We start from the raw sequence: 15431 nt of genomic DNA, 5'->3' as shown, positions 1-15431 counted from the left end.
GGCTCAGGCTGGTGGCCATCAATAAGGATGAAGCCAGTGTGAGACTCTCATTACTAGTGCTGACCTTATTGTATATTTGCTCAACAGTGATCGTTGTGTTAAAAGTTTCAGATCCCTCCGGGTCAAAGTGTAAATCAGCATGGCTCCACTGACGGCAGTATGGTGATTTACACCAGCCAAAGATCCAGATCTCTTTCTTTACCTTCACAAAAAGAAAAGGAGTACTTGTGGCACCTTAGAGAATAACCAACTTATTTGAGCATAAGCTTTCGTGAGCTACAGCTCACTTGATCGGATGTCATTACCATTACTGTAGCTCACGAAAGCTTATGCTCAAATAAATTGGTTAGTCTCTAAGGAGCCACAAGTACTCCTTTTCTTTTTGCGAATACAGACTAACACGGCTGCTACTCTGAAACTTTACCTTCACACTTTGTTTTGCCCACTAGGCCTATGTGTGAGGAGTACAGCAATACTATAAACCTCTATAACCTTTCACAACGCATTTCATGGGAAAACTTTCTCACCTGCCCTTATCAGAGAGGGTCAACGGGAACCCTGGAGCTTTGATTGTGATGGGTGCAGCTCAAAGGGCACTAGTAGGAAATGGTCTAGGCCCGAGGCCTTCCAGCAGAGCATGGTGAACATCTAAAAACATGCTCTGTGATTATCTGCGCTAACAAAAATTGAATTAGGTTCTGTGCTTGTGCCCCTGTTGCAATCACTTTCTGGCAATCTTCTAGCAAGCTACTTGGCTGTCAGAAACTTGCACAGAAATAGCAAATTTTTCAGCTCACAAAATACGCAGGTCGTATTCACCTGCATAATCTTTCACATTGAGAATTGGAATCTAAGAGTTAGTGACATTCATCCAGCCAGGAAGCAGGAGCACCATCATGAAAGCTACAGGTGCCACACTGACAGACAGTCTGAATTTTGGGCATTGGATAGTTGGAAGGAGTGGCTTATGAACAATCTATTGACCAAGAATCATTGTGATTCAATTCAAGATTATCCCCCGCTGCCCAGAGGTCATTCATGAACAGAAGAAGCATCTGGGTACACTGAATAAATTATTTGTGCTGATTTACTACTTGCTGAGTTCTACCTCACAGCAACCCTGAGTCAGTTCCTCTCTCGGTTCAGGGCAAACCACTTCTTCAGAGCCAAACTAAATCTAGTAGCACCTTCCCACAGACATGCCATGTGTCACACAGGAATACAATGAAAAAACCATCCTCTCTCAGACTGGATTCCAACAGACAGCACAAGTAACTGCTGGACTAGTCCTGGGAGCCCTTTGTATTCTTAGAGTGAGTCACACACTCCTCAGTGACCACAGTCCTACAGTGGGCTGACTTAACAATACGTGTTGGACAAGGTGGGCGAGGTAATATCTTTTATTGGACTATCTTCTGTTGGTGAGAGAGAGGAGCTTTTGAGTCCCACAGAGCTGTTCTTCAGGTCTGAGAAAAAGATCCTCAGATCATCAGAGCTAAATATAAGGTGGAACAAATAATTCAGCATAAGGAGTTCACATGCTCTAAGAGACCATTCACGGTGAAGCAGGCAGTTAACACCTCTGCAGTGGTAGGACACAAGAGGGTTAGTGGGTTATAGATTGTTGTAATGAGCAATAACCCACTATCTTTACTGAGTCCTTGGTTTTTAGTATCTAACAAAGTTATGAATTTAAGTTCCCTCAGGCTTGTCTTTTGAAGGTGTTGTGCAGATTTCCTTTGAGGGTGAGGACTGAGAGGTCACATATGGAGTGATTGGTTTGTGAAAAGTGTTCGGCCGTGGGCGAGATCGTGTTTTTGTCTTTTAGCCATTTCCTGTGTGAGTTCATTCAAGAGCGTAATGATTGTCTCATTCCATCCATTTAGTTATTATTGGGGTATCTAGTGCACTGGATGAGGTTCACCACATGTTGTGATAGGCATGCATAGAACCCATGAACCTTGAAAAAACGTGTTGTGGGGGGTATTAATCGTCGTAGGAATGGAGATATATCTGCAGGTTTTGCATCTATTAGGGCAGGGTCTGGTGCAGCTTTGAATTGGTGGGTTCTGGTCTGTGGGAAGTTTGCTTTGGAGGAGGTTGGCAAGGTTGAGGCATGGTTTGAAAGCCAGAAGAGAGGGTTTGGGAAAGATTTCTTTCAGGATGTGGTCACCATTGAGTATGAATTGTAACTGCTTAATGATACCCTAAGTAGTATAAACCTCGATAGTATTCATCACCATGTATTTTTTGACAAGTTTCCACGCCCCATTTAGGGCTTATGTCCCACCCTTCATCCCCGTTTCCGTTGGCGTTGTAGTTTGGCGCCGTCGGCCATTTTGAATTTTTTTATTTAAGTTTGAATAGGGGGAGTATTGTCTGCTTCTGCTTTGATACATTTAGAGCAAAAGGTTGAAAGAATAGAGTGAGAGAATTGAAAGATAAAAAAGGAAGTTTGGGTAAGGTTTAGAGGGAAAAAAGGAAAGAAAGATTATTTGGTGGGGTTGAGTGGGGAGAGATGATTTTAAAGGCCTAGTTTGGCATGTTATTAAAGAATAGAAAATTTTGAAATAAACGTAAAAGGTGCATTAACTATCAGGGTAGGTTAAGAAAAGAGCATTTAAAACATTCAATAATACTGAAAACTCGGTTTAAAAAGAAGACACATGGCCAAAAAAGAGAATTTACTAAGGCAGAACCTGTTTAGGAATGCACATGGTAAAAACTATAAAGGCAGGTTAAGAAAAACACAATTAAATTATTAAATATCAGGGTAGGTTAAGAAAAGATCATTTTAAAACATTAAATAATATTGAAAACTATAAAGCTAGGTTTAAAAAGGGAATTTACTAAGGCAAAGCCTGTTTAGTAAGCACATGGTAACAACTCTAAAGGGTGGCTAAACATGCTCTAACTGTTAGTGGGGGGTTTTTTAAGCAAGGTTTTGTAATTTCCTGAATGAAGAAGATGTTCAACATTTCGCATTAAACATTTATCTGTCGGTTTGATGATTTCATCTAAAACGCTATTTGGGGCCTCGGCGTCGGTTACTTTGTCCACCAGTTCTGCCCTTAGAGCTAAATGTTTCTGGGTTAAACAGAGGCACTACAGCGCGTATCCCAACATGGTGATGATATTTAACACACTCTCCATATACAAACTACCTCTAATTTCTTTAATTTTACAGTTCACATCATTTAAAGACCAGTACACGCAGTTGTGATGCCTCTGGCAAGAGGCATCTATGGCACACCCAGGCAATCCTCGTTTTGTTTCTCTCTCAGGCAGTGCTTGATGATTCTGTGCACAACCACTTGCACAATTGCACGCGTCACGGTTTTACGGTGATGAACTCGCACAAGCTTAATACCGAATTTCTTCCTCAACTTTAGATAGTATGGGCCTGTAGAATACGCATCCCCCGCTGTTTCGGTATTCTCTTGAGCATCTGATTTTGGGTCTCGGCAAAAACAGATCGGGCCCAATCTTGGGCTATTTGGGTGGCCCATTCTAACATAAATTGGTCCAATAACGTTATTACCTCACGTGCCTTGTCTCTTTAATACCCTGGTACCAGTACAGATACAACAACACTGCAAACAACAATATACCTGTGGGAGGCATAGAGTATGCAACAGCCAGTGCACTGCTAAGGCCAATATTAGCCATTCCATTCAACTATGGATAATTGGAAACAGAGCTAAGCTAGGTGCCTGACAAGATCTCAGCTACATTCCACTTTGTATTGGCCTAGAGGGATTTTTGAGTCCCAAAGCTTGGTGCAATGAGATGATGTTGCCTTGTCTGACTAATTTACTTCTCTTCAAGGACCCAAAAGGACATTTTCCACATGCCTTAACCTTTGACTTGCCACTAAGCTCTGTATCATTCCAATGCCTGGTGACTCTGGGTTCTGAGTGAGACTACATGAAATAAAAAGTATGCATCCGATGAAGTGAGCTGTAGCTCACGAAAGCTTATGCTCAAATAAATTGGTTAGTCTCTAAGGTGCCACAAGTATTCCTTTTCTTTTTGCGAATACAGACTAACATGGCTGTTACTCTGAAACTACATTAAATGGTGCCCCAGCACCAGGACAGATGCAGGAGAGTTTGCCTCACATACCCACTTGCTTCATGTACCTTTCTAACTCAAAGCCTTGGGCTTAATCTCATACTGCCTCATAACTGGCAACTGAGAAAGAGATCTCAGGAGAAGTACAAAGGTGGTGACAGCCTGGCAGATCAGTGTTCCTGGGGAAAGGGAGGAGTCACTGATCCTGGCTCTCTGGTGTCACAGAAGCAGCCTTACCTTCTTCAGCTTGCCACTCTTGGTCCCCACAAACACCACGCTGTAGCCGTTGTAGACGTACGAAGCGACCGAGGTCATCCGGTCACGGCTGGCGGTGAAGAGGGTCACCCCCTCCACTGGTGTGGAGCCTCCCAGCGGCTGGTTAATGTCCAGCCCGCAAAAGTTGTCATCTATCGGGACTGGCTGGAAAAGAGAAGGCATTGGGCAAGGGTGAGCGAGAGGTGACGGTGAAGTGCTAATCCAAGCACTCAGGCTCATGCAGAATTGAATGCACAGTCGTAACCAGGGGGCGAGCGCACCGGACTTCCCCACACAATAGCTGGGTGTTCACAACAACCCCCTGCTCATGTACAGCTGGTTGATCTCCCTGGGAGCTAGGGTCAGCTACTCTCCCCAGCACGACCTAATGAACATCTCTCCTTATTTTTGTAATCTAGGCCAAGCAGCTGTGTGGTTGGCATGGGTACAGGCCACAGTGGGTGCATCACATGGTAGCTGCCAAGAAAACCTTCATGGACAGAACTGATGAGAATCCCCACAATGTCACTGACAGAAAACCATAGGGGAAATGGTTTCCATTAGCTCTCTTGATTCTCTCCCCTCTCAGATCCAAATCCTCTCCCCCATATTCTGTCCTGGTGCATTCATGTCCCATGCTGAAGCTGTCTCTCTCTCCTTCACTGATTTTACCCCCTCTAAATAGCATTGGTCTGATTTCTGGAAGTCCTGAATGCCTGCAGTCAAGAAACGGGAGCTTTCAGGTGCTTAGCAGCTCTGAAAAAAAAATCAGACCAGCTGCCTTTTCTAGGGCCTATGTCAGGGAAGGAAGATTGACCAGAGACTTGCACTGAAGATCATTCAAAGCTTCTTCTGCATTAATCAGAGAAGTCACGGCACAGCAGCACAAGCCATTTCTTCCTCCCCATCCCAAACCCCAAGAACTGAGCATGCAGTTTCCACAGCATGGCTGACCTCGGGAGCAAAGGACGAGGAAAAAAAACTGAACCAGCTTCACTCACACAGCCATACAGGGAACATGTCCCTAATCCACCCCGCTGGCCCAAGGATGTGCTCCAGCAGCCTTGCTCACACTGCAGTGGACTATCAAATCCATTCATAAAAGGAAGCCACGGTTCTCTCCTCCCCCCGTCCCACTTCCCGAAATGACCCAGTGTCACACAGACGGGTCGGCAGAGATTCACATGGCTGGGGCCAGCAATTGCCTTACACTGGCAATGAGCCTGCAGTGGGCGGGTTGGGTTCAGAAACACCAGCCACAGGAAGTGCAGGTGTCTGCTCTCTCCCTCTGCCCTCTGATCAGAGAACGGAAGCTGCCATTTCCTCCTCTCAGCTACTCATTTCTTTAGGGAAGCAGCCACCTCCCTCCTGTGCTAACAGCCTGACCTCATGACAGATTTAACACTCCGGATCTCCTCCTTACATTCCCCAAGTGAATATGATGCTGTGCAAGGTGCCAGCCAGACTGGCTGTTCTTAAGAGGGACAGTGGAATGGATCCTGGCAATGGAGAGTTTCCATACTCCTTGCCAACCCTGCCCCATCCTCTGAATGCCCCAATCTGAGCTAAAGGGGTGTTTCGTACCTATGTTCTCCTTTCAATAGAGCATGGTCTAGCACAGTGTTTTCAACCTTTTTTCATTTGGAGGACCCCTAAAAATTTTTGAATGGAGATTTCTCCTTTGGAAATCTTAGACATAATCTGTGGACCCCCAGGGGCCCACGGACCAGAGGTTGAAAACATGACAACGCTTCATGGATCCCTTAGACATAGGCCTGGGCTACACTGGAGGGGGGCGGGGTTTGAACTAAGATACGCAACTTCAGCTACGCTATCAGCGCAGAGGCTCCCCCGTCGACTCCGCTTACTCCTCCTGCCGAGGTGGAGTACAGGCGTCGATTCGGGGATCAATTTATCGCATCTTGACAAGATGTGATAAATCGATCCCCGATATATCAATCACTACCCACCGATCCGGCGGGTAGTGAAGACGTACCCATAGTTTGCAGGCCCCCAGGTTGAAAACCACTGGTCTAGCAGATAGAGAATTGGACTGGGAGTCAAGAGCCCTAGCCTTTATTCCCAACTCTGCCACCTACTTTGTGTCCCCTCACTCTGCCTCAGTTTACCCTCTGTAAAATGGGGATAAGGATGCTTATAAAACACTCTGAGACCAATGAAATGAAAGACTCTGTATGATAGCTAAGTATTGCTAATTGATCACTTCGCTGAGACCGCCCAATAGGGAATGAATGCTAAATAGTGCAGTTTGCAATGTGGACATCTACCAGCTAGGATTGGGATTGCAATTCACCAACTCATCTCCCAGAGGAGCCACTGAATAGCTACCAAATGCCTCTGAGTCACTATTGGCTGCATTAATTTCAGCAGGCTAGATGTGAAAAGCTCACTGTCTCATGGCCATCCTCTGCACTATCCACTCACCTGTCGCCCCAAAATTCCCTCTCTGTCCTCATTTAGCTCACCTTTTTTCTTGATACCAGAGAGTTGGAAGCCAAACTGAATATGTTATGGTGAAAGGAGTTTCCAGGGACTAAGGTGGGTCAAAAGGAATCTGTATGGTATGTCAATCAAGTTTGGAACTAGCAAAGTAAAAGCACAGAGTGTGCAACTTCCATTTGCATTCACCTGGTTAGTTTGGTTTGCACTATACTCTCCTGCTGCAGGCTGGGAGAGAGAGGCTTTGGGTTAGTCTGATTTTGGAATTGGAATGGGCAGCTGGAAATAGCAGAATGCTTCTAACAAGCTGTGACTTTTTAATCTGTCTACCTAGCTGCTTCTGTGGCCCTTAGCACCATATTCATCTGACAACATTAAGGATTTAATTCTCACAATCTGAAATAAGAAGGATTATCATCCCTGTTTGGTATTTGGGGAAACTGAGGCACAGAAAGATCAAGTAAGTTCCCTAAGCTTACTCAGGGCATCTGTAGCAGGGCCAGGAATTGAATCCAGGTCTCCCAAATTCCAGTCCAATGTCTCCACCCCAAGACCATTCTTCCCTATACAAATGGTGTGAAGTGGGATAGATTTCTCCAGAGCAATAGTGGCAATGTACTGCAACCATCCTTACTGCTTTGGTGCACTGGACGTCCTTCCCCAGCAGCCAGTTGAGCTCCAAGTTGCCTTCCCCCTGGTAACAGGATTGCAGGCGCTCCTTGATCTGGGTGTTGATGGTGCGGATGGGGAAAACGCAAAGAGCAGAGTCATCAGGAGGCTGGTGATACTGCTTCTGCCCCTTGGAGAAGATGGCAAAAAGAATGTCATCCTGGGCTGTGATGTTGAGGGCGTTGGCCAGCACGTCCCCTGGCTTGGAGAGATAAGCCGCTTGCAGGAGGCGATACTCCACATCCCCCTTGATGCAGCCAAAGGGCAGCGAGACGTAGGAGTGGAACTTGGGGTCATTCTTACAGAGGCGGACGATGCGAGACGTGTAGAAGAGGTCATTGGCCGAGTTGATGGAGACTCCCTCGGGGGTCTCCGGTTGCACGGTCAGGAAGTAGACGAAGTTGCTGCTGGCAAACCCGTAGATATAGAAGATGTCGAAGTGTGAGACCAGGGCCAGCGTGTCCGAGGGGATCTTGATGAGCGATGAGACAAAGTCACTGTGGAGCTCGTAATCCAACATGGCTGATGACTCCGGGTCCCGTGGCAGCTTGCGGCTAGAGAGGGTGGGGAAGTAATCCTGCTTGCCGTCCACCGCCGTGCCGATGAAGAGCTTGCCGTCCTCGCCGTCAGAGCGCACGATCACCCCGTACATGGTGCCAGTCTTGTTGACGCTAGAGAGGTAGTGCTCCTTCTTGTGGGACGGCTCCACCAGGATAAAGAGGTCGTCCAGCCGCAGCAGCTTGCAGATGCCCTGGTAGAGGCTCCCACAGGCCAGCAGCCGGTTCTCTGAGTAGTCGATGATCAACAGCTTGTTAACATTGTTGGTGAGGGTGAGGAACTCACTGCAAGGCTGGACAATGAGGGGTGGGTAGCAGGACTTGTTGTCTTCCTCCGGGCCTGTCTGGTGAGCCACCAGGATGGTCAAGTTGCCTGAGAGCTTGTAAACCCAGTTGATGGCTCCAATGTAGACTGCCCCAGTGCCTTGGTGGACGGTCAGGTGGTTGAAAGTCCAGTCGCGGTTCTCTGTGTGGAAGGTGTTGAACAGGGCAGTACTGGCTGCGTTCCGGGAAAATGAGACCAAAAAGAGAAAAACCACAGCTGCTGACCAGCCATCGGCGTCCAGCATCCGAGGCCAGTTCTTCCTCTGATCCATCCTGGGGCAGGGGAGAAGAGAAAGGGGAGGGTGAACTTCTAAGCTCCGTGTATGTGTCCCTTTCGAGGTTCTTCACATGGTTCTGGAGGGGGGGGGGGAAACACACACACAAAACAAAGGATTAAATCCAGAGTGCCCTGTAGATACAATTCAAGAGAGGCTTTTTAGTTATACAGACCTTGAGATAAAGCAAGGACATCTCTAAGAACAGCCAGCATTAAGCAGGGTTCCTAACTTATTGGAAAACTGGTCAAGCTCCATGTTTTGCCACTTGATTCTGCCTCTGTGCATTCATTTGTTATGTGGTTTAGCTGTTTATAATGTGCTCCGCGCTATGCTTTCACTGAGCACAGGAGAGGATAACCAACCTCAGCCCTGGGACAAAGATTCCACAGTTCATGCACCCAACCATCAATCTAAATCTCGGCTGAAGGGACTTTTCCTACTGGGTGTATGACTGTCGGTGAGGGATAAGTAAAAGGTGTTTTTTGCCTATAAATCTTGTATAGTTTAAATTAACGATGAAGGTTAAAGTTTCATGCAGACAAGTACAACTTGCATTTATACAACAAAGCTTTCCATGCTTATAACAGTGCCTCCTCTCTGCCTCTCACCCCTGCAGAGGTCTATGTACCCTGCTGCCTTTGAGCCTGAAGGATCCCTAAGCAGCTTTTCCAAGGATTACTTCAACCACCACTGAAATGCAGCCACCTGCTTCTGAGATGGAGGGGTATGGTAGCTGGGTGAACAAATATTGACCTAGGAGATTTGCACAAACTCCCTACACTTGTGAAATGAATCCTGGGATCTCTAAAGCCTATGCAGAGTGGACAGGACTTTGGGGTGCAAGGTCTTGTCCAAAACATCCACTACATAGTAAACTGCCTGTGTATGCTGGACACTATGGGTGGAAGTCATAAATACAGCATCCCATGGAATGACAAAGATCTTCTTTCATCTATATAGACACATAGCTGAAGGCCTGCCTCCAATCAAAGAGCTCTGGCCAGAATCTGTTTGGGTGAGACATGAAAGAAAGCAAAGGACCTTACATGGAAGATGCCTATTTGGAGAAAGCAGTTTATAGTCCCTAAAACTCCCCTTCCCGTTACCAATACCATTAAAAGTGTTGCAGTCATCAGCTCAGTGCAAAGAATTCCCACGGCCTCAGGGAAAAGAGCTGGCTGGAAAGAGTATTCACATGGGAGTGGGATCAAGGGAAGAGGCAGGTGATAGGAGAGCCCTTCATTTCCAGGGCACTTTTTGGGAAGCAGCAACAAAATGTGGAGGCTTCCACACTTGATTTTGTGTCTTTATAAAATGCAAGTGGCAAGAGATGATGCAGTTACTCTACCTTGTGATTCATGGACAAAATCCAGGCAACAAGCCAGAAGAGCCAGATCACAGCAAGGTCCCATGTATTTGGATGGCCACCTGCAGCTATCCTGGTCCTGCAGAGCTACTAGCCAGGCGTGTAGAACATCAGACCTTGAGTTGCTGCGGTTACTCGGAAGTCCACAAAAGCACCCACACCCCAAGATCAGCCCTGCCCTAAAGCATGCACTTGAGAAACTCCAGTCTGAATGGGACCTGTGATCAACGGGACCTGTGAAACCAAATCAGTGAGGCAGAGGAAGCAGAGTCTGGGAAAGAGGTAACACTTTGCAAGGTAGTATCCACCCTGAAGCTGCCTCATCACTGCAGTATTCAGGCAGTGGCACTGGTGTTTTGCCCTGCCCCGCTGGCTGAGGAGTAAATTGAAGGAAGGGTAGTGGGAGGAAGGGAGAGAGACTCCAGAGGGATGGGGAAAGGTGTACTCAGGATTCCATACCAGGGCAACTAGATGGGGAAGTTCAAAAGCAGAAAGGAGCTACAGAGAGGACACCATGATTTCCATCCTCCCTCGAAAACCAGCCAACCAAAGCTGTTAGGAAGTGAGAGCTCCCCAAACCACCTGTATCTGAGCAAGGAAAGGGCACAGAGAACCCTCCCTTGCATCAGCGGGATTGGTCACCTTCTGCACAGAGGAAGGAGCAGATGCCTCTTTGCCAAGGCTAGATACCACTGCTGGGATAGGCAGGGGCCATGGGCACAGAACCTGGGCTGGCACAAGCAAATGTCCACTTGCTGCTAAAAGGGGCATGACAATTTAGGATCTCAGCCATTCTCCTCTCCTACCCCTCTGCTTTCTAGAAATGGCATGAGCTGCCTCTTCTCATCCTTCTGAATTTGGCCCACTCCCCTTCCTTCCACCCTCATGGAATGGGAAACTGAAAATGGGAAACTGAAAAAAAACTCTGCCTTTCTCCAGCCCACCTGTACACCTCTCGTTAAGTTTCACAACCCATTGTGAAGAAAATTTGTACTATCCCCATTTTACCAGCAGGGAACCTGAAGCACAGAGAAGTTACGTGACTTGACCAAGGCCACACAGTCAGACTGTGGCAGAGCCAGGAACAGAACCTAGCAGTCCTGGCTCCCAGCCCCTCTCTGTACCTAGATGATCATACTAGATGAGAGCTGCTTGGAATTCTCCCAGCAGCAAAGTGCTTAGCTGCACTGAGCTTTTCTCCTCCTCCTCCCCTCGGGCTGAGACTCAACCTGATTGAGGTCAGTCTTGGCTCTTTAGTGTCAGCAGGGCAGTGACTGAATTGCTCCGACAGACAGGAGCTGAGAGGAACCATGCAACTCCCCCCACACTGACTTTCCTTCCTTTGTCTCCTTTTGATCTGAATGCCGGTCATCAGCTGCTCAGACTGGTGGGCAGAGTGTGTTCAGGACTTCCACTTATCCTCTGCTTCCAAAGCTCTCATTGGCCGTGGACAAGTGAAAGAGGCTTCTACTCTGCAGCTATGGCTGTCATATGAGTAGCTGTGAGAAGGGAGCAGTGGTGGGGTCGCTGCTGCTGGAACAGGGTGTGTTTGGCTGCATGAATAACTGACGAGTGAATCAACAGTAGCATGCCACACAGCATGCCCTAGTGACACACCAGCCTCACCAGGCTCAGGACGTGGATTGGATTCAGATGAGCCCCCCTGGAAATTCAGATGCTTCTCTGAAGTTTATCTTAATTTTCCAAACCGCTTGAGTCTGCTGAGCAGGGCAGTTCACGCCAGGCTTCCAGGATTCTTGGCTTGCCCAAAGTACTATGGCAACAGCCTGTCTCGGCACCTCAGCACTTCTGGCTCATTAGTATTAATGAACTGCATGATGATAGAGCCTAGAAACCCTAGTCAAGGCTCTGCACCCCTCCGGCGAAGGCACTGATCAGAGACGTAGGAAAGGGTATGTTTGCACGACAGTCGGAAGTGCACTTACAGCTGGTGTAGCCATTCCCGAGTTAGCACGGGTCTGAGCAGCAGCGAAGCTCAGCCTGTCCAACCCCACTGAGAGCCGAGGCTCTTCGGCAGCTAGCCTGTGCCAAAGTCCATGGTGCTGTAGCTTCGCTGCCCCTGCTGCTGGAGCTAGCCAGAGCAAAGCCAGTGGGCCTACGTCTACGTGTCCCGCAGACAGAGCCACCGACTACTCTGCCCAGAGAGTTTGCAGTTTGAGTGTCAGACAGGAAGCAACGGACAAATGGGGGTGCGGACTGGGAGGCTGAGGCAGCAGCAGGGTGAGCACAGCTGTACAGAAAAGCAGAAGCCCCCCACCCAGTACCAGACAGGAGTGATCCCAGCAGAGGTAGGTTCTAAGGAGGGACTACAAAGGGGATAAGCTGTCAGATGCTAACCGCAGGGGCATTGGAGTAAGAAGGGGCAACTCGAGAGCCCTCGCTCCTTCCCTTTGTGCAGTGGTGAAGCTGCAGTGAGATGATGGGGGTAACATTGTCCAAAGTAACTAGAAGTCCAAGTTTCAAGTGTCAAGGGGTATGTCTGCCTTTTGAACTGGGCGGGGTGATTCCCAGCTCCTGGAGACATACCCATGCTAGCTGTGATCAAGCTAGCGTGCTAAAAATAGAGCACAGCTGTGGTGGCATGAGAAGAGGCTAGCTGCCCCAAATATGTGCCTAGGGTCTAGGAGGGGTACATCTACGGGGCAGCTTGCCCCTCCCACTGGTCATGCTGCCGGGGCTACACTCTATTTTTAGCACTTTAGCTGGTCAAAGCTAGCGCAAGTACGTCTCCTTGAACTGGGAATCACTCCCCCACAGCTTCTAGTGTAGACATGCCCAGAGGCTCTTGGGAACCTCAGGGTATGTCTACACTGTAAAAACAACCCCCCCACCCCCCCGTGGCAGCGAGTCTCAGAGCCAGGGTCAAAGGAGCCAGGCTTGCAGGGCTGATGCTACAGTGCTAAAAACAGCAGTGTAGACATCCCCGCTTGAGCTCTGAAACCCAGCAAGGGGGGAGGGGTATCCTCAGACCCCGGGCTTATGCCCGACCAGGAGCATCTACACTGCTATTTTTAACACTATAGCACGAGCCTGAGTCAGCTGACCCACACTCAGAGTCGCTGCCACAGGGGTTTTGGTTTTGCAGCGTAGACGTACCCTGAGTATCATGGACAGTGAGTGAGGAGGGCTCCGCAGTGCCCATCTGTCACTCCAGCAGAAGGAACGGCGGCTGGCTGTATCGATCACGTGCACTGGCCTCCCAAAAAGGGAGAGATGCTGCAGCCTGATCTCCCCTCGCCCTAGCAGCCCTAACTCCTCATCCTTCTCCCTCTCCTTGAGCTGCAGAGATCATTCCACACCTCGTCAACACTCCCTCCCTCCAGACTCTTGACAACAAGACCATTTCAAAGCTGACGGGGGTCTAGTCTGGGCCTGGGGGACAACAGTGGGGTGGAGCTGGAGCCGGAGCCATTCTGACATCCCTTCCCCCACTTCCCTAACACATACACTTAGTCAGCTGTCAAGCGGAATTAGGAACCGTAAGGCTGGGATTTCCTTAGGAAACAGGCGGCTTGCCTTGGGAAAGCGTTGTCTGCGTGATGCAGGCTTACAGCAGAGCGTGTTTCATCCACCCTTCCGGGACCGCACAGAGAAGTAGAGGGATTTTTTTTTTTTTAAAAAAGCCTTTCGATTCTCCCTCCCCCCCGCCCCCGTCTAAATTATTTTCTCTGCTCTATCCTGATCATTCATCCCCTTCCTCAGCCACTTGAGCCCAAGGGTGGGACACAGACCCTTAAAAATGAGACTAGATGAGTCCTTATACTTCTATAGTGCCTTTTATGCCTAAGGGTCTCAAAGTTCTACACACATGCCACACCTTCTAGCACTATTACTCATGCCCTGGTAGCTCGCAGAGGCTCCATTGCAAGTCCCTGCTGCAAAGAGCTTGCAATCGAAATAGACACGTCCTAGGGCAGGAAAAAAGAAGCATCATTTCTATTTCACAGATGGTGACATAAGGCACAAAGAGGGAGCGTTTCAAAAGCACCCACTCCCACTGACTCTGACTTGCATCTAACTGCCTTTTGCAAATCTTCCCCAGAGAGATTATGTGGCTTGTCCATGGTCACATAGGGAGCCTGGGGCAGTCAGGAATTGAAGCCAGATCTCCCGAGTCCTTGCCCAGTGCCTTAGTCACAAGGCTACACTTCTACCTGGGAACAGAAGGAAACAGGACTGGCATACAGGATGGGGGAAGGAGGGAAATTCTGGCCAGCGATACGAGGGGAAAAATCTCCTCTCATGAAAAGAACCATATGTTCTTTAAATAGTCAGACAGAATATAGTTTTTAAGCTCTTCTCCAAAAGGCAAATACTTCTCCGATGATGGTGGGACAAAGGCATAGATTAGCTACTGGGTTTTTAATCAGTGTCACCTAGCCATGCTCAGAGCAGGTTTAGCTGGTGTGGTGGTTAGAACTCTGGCTGCTGTGGCTTGCAGCACTTGTCCTGCCGGGGGTATTATTGGTAGAGCTGAACAGCTGGAAATTTTAACCCAAAAAATTCTAGTGCAGACAAGGCTGTGCAGCAAACTGCATGGAAATCAATGGAGCTTCCATGGAAGGATGAAGAGCTGAGTCAGCCACGCTGGGATCTGATTGCATCTGTTGTGCCAGGGAGTCTGAGTATTTCAAACCTGATGTTTTAAGCCATGCTTCGGGCTAAAAGGACCATCAGAACGGGTCAAATACACAATGCAGGATTTAGTGCTTGAAGACAATCATAATCTTCCACAAAAGCCTCAGTGTCATCACCCCATATTTCTGATGCAAATTGTTCCACAAGAGCAACAAACAGGAACACCATGTTTGTGGTGGCTGGAGGTAATTTGGGGTATAAAAGAAGAGGTGTCTGAGAGCTGTAACCCTTCAGGTATTGTCCAGATCCACCAGGGAATAAACAATTGATCCAGATGGCAAGGGAGGAAGGTATATTGGGTAGGGCACTAAACTGCACTGGGACTCAGGAGACTGGTGTTCACATCCCAGCTCTGCCAAAGACTCCTTGGGTAAATCACTTATTCCGTGCCTCAGTTCCCAATCAGCAAACCAGGGGTGATACTTCCCCACTGCACAGGAGTGTCGTGAGGATAACATCCAGTAATAATTATGCGGGGCTCTCAGATCGTATGGGAATGAGGGCGACATAAGGACCTAGGAAGGCAGATTTCAAGAGGAAGATCTAACTGTATTAGCACATAATTCACCAGGCGATATCTTGGGAGGGAATCACATCTATACTTAACCGCTGGGATTTTAAGAGAACCACCTCCCCATTATTCCTTTACACATTGCCTTGGTGTCTTTGACAGATGTTGGTGCTGGCCCCTTTCCCAAAACAAACAGCCTGCAGGATCCAGCAAAATGACTCTGAAACGAGCACTGTAATTCAGTTGCAAGTGTCAATGCACATAACCCAGGTACTAAC

At 48.2% G+C, this 15431-nt stretch overlaps 1 protein-coding gene across 4 annotated transcripts in view; it reads right to left on the bottom strand.

Moving 5' to 3' along the window:
- The window catches only part of PLXNA2 (plexin A2), a 457364-nt gene that overhangs the window by 267794 nt on the left and 174139 nt on the right, over positions 1–15431 (bottom strand). For 2 of the 4 annotated variants that reach the window (XM_043533410.1, XM_007059575.4), the window contains 2 exons: positions 7424–8693; positions 4312–4494 (listed from right to left, as the gene is read on the bottom strand). In XM_043533410.1, the coding sequence (XP_043389345.1) occupies positions 4312–4494; positions 7424–8611 (1371 nt within the window). In that variant the 5' untranslated portion in view covers positions 8612–8693. Of the gene's footprint in view, positions 1–4311; positions 4495–7268; positions 7368–7423; positions 8694–15431 lie in introns of those variants that run through there. The other 2 variants (XM_043533409.1, XM_043533411.1) reach the window with 2 other exon arrangements.

The sequence above is a fragment of the Chelonia mydas genome, chromosome 21 (assembly GCF_015237465.2).
Source record: "Chelonia mydas isolate rCheMyd1 chromosome 21, rCheMyd1.pri.v2, whole genome shotgun sequence".
NCBI lineage: Eukaryota > Metazoa > Chordata > Testudines > Cheloniidae > Chelonia > Chelonia mydas.
The sequence above is the reverse complement of the archived record's forward strand: the minus strand, read 5'-3'. Positions and strand labels throughout refer to the sequence as shown.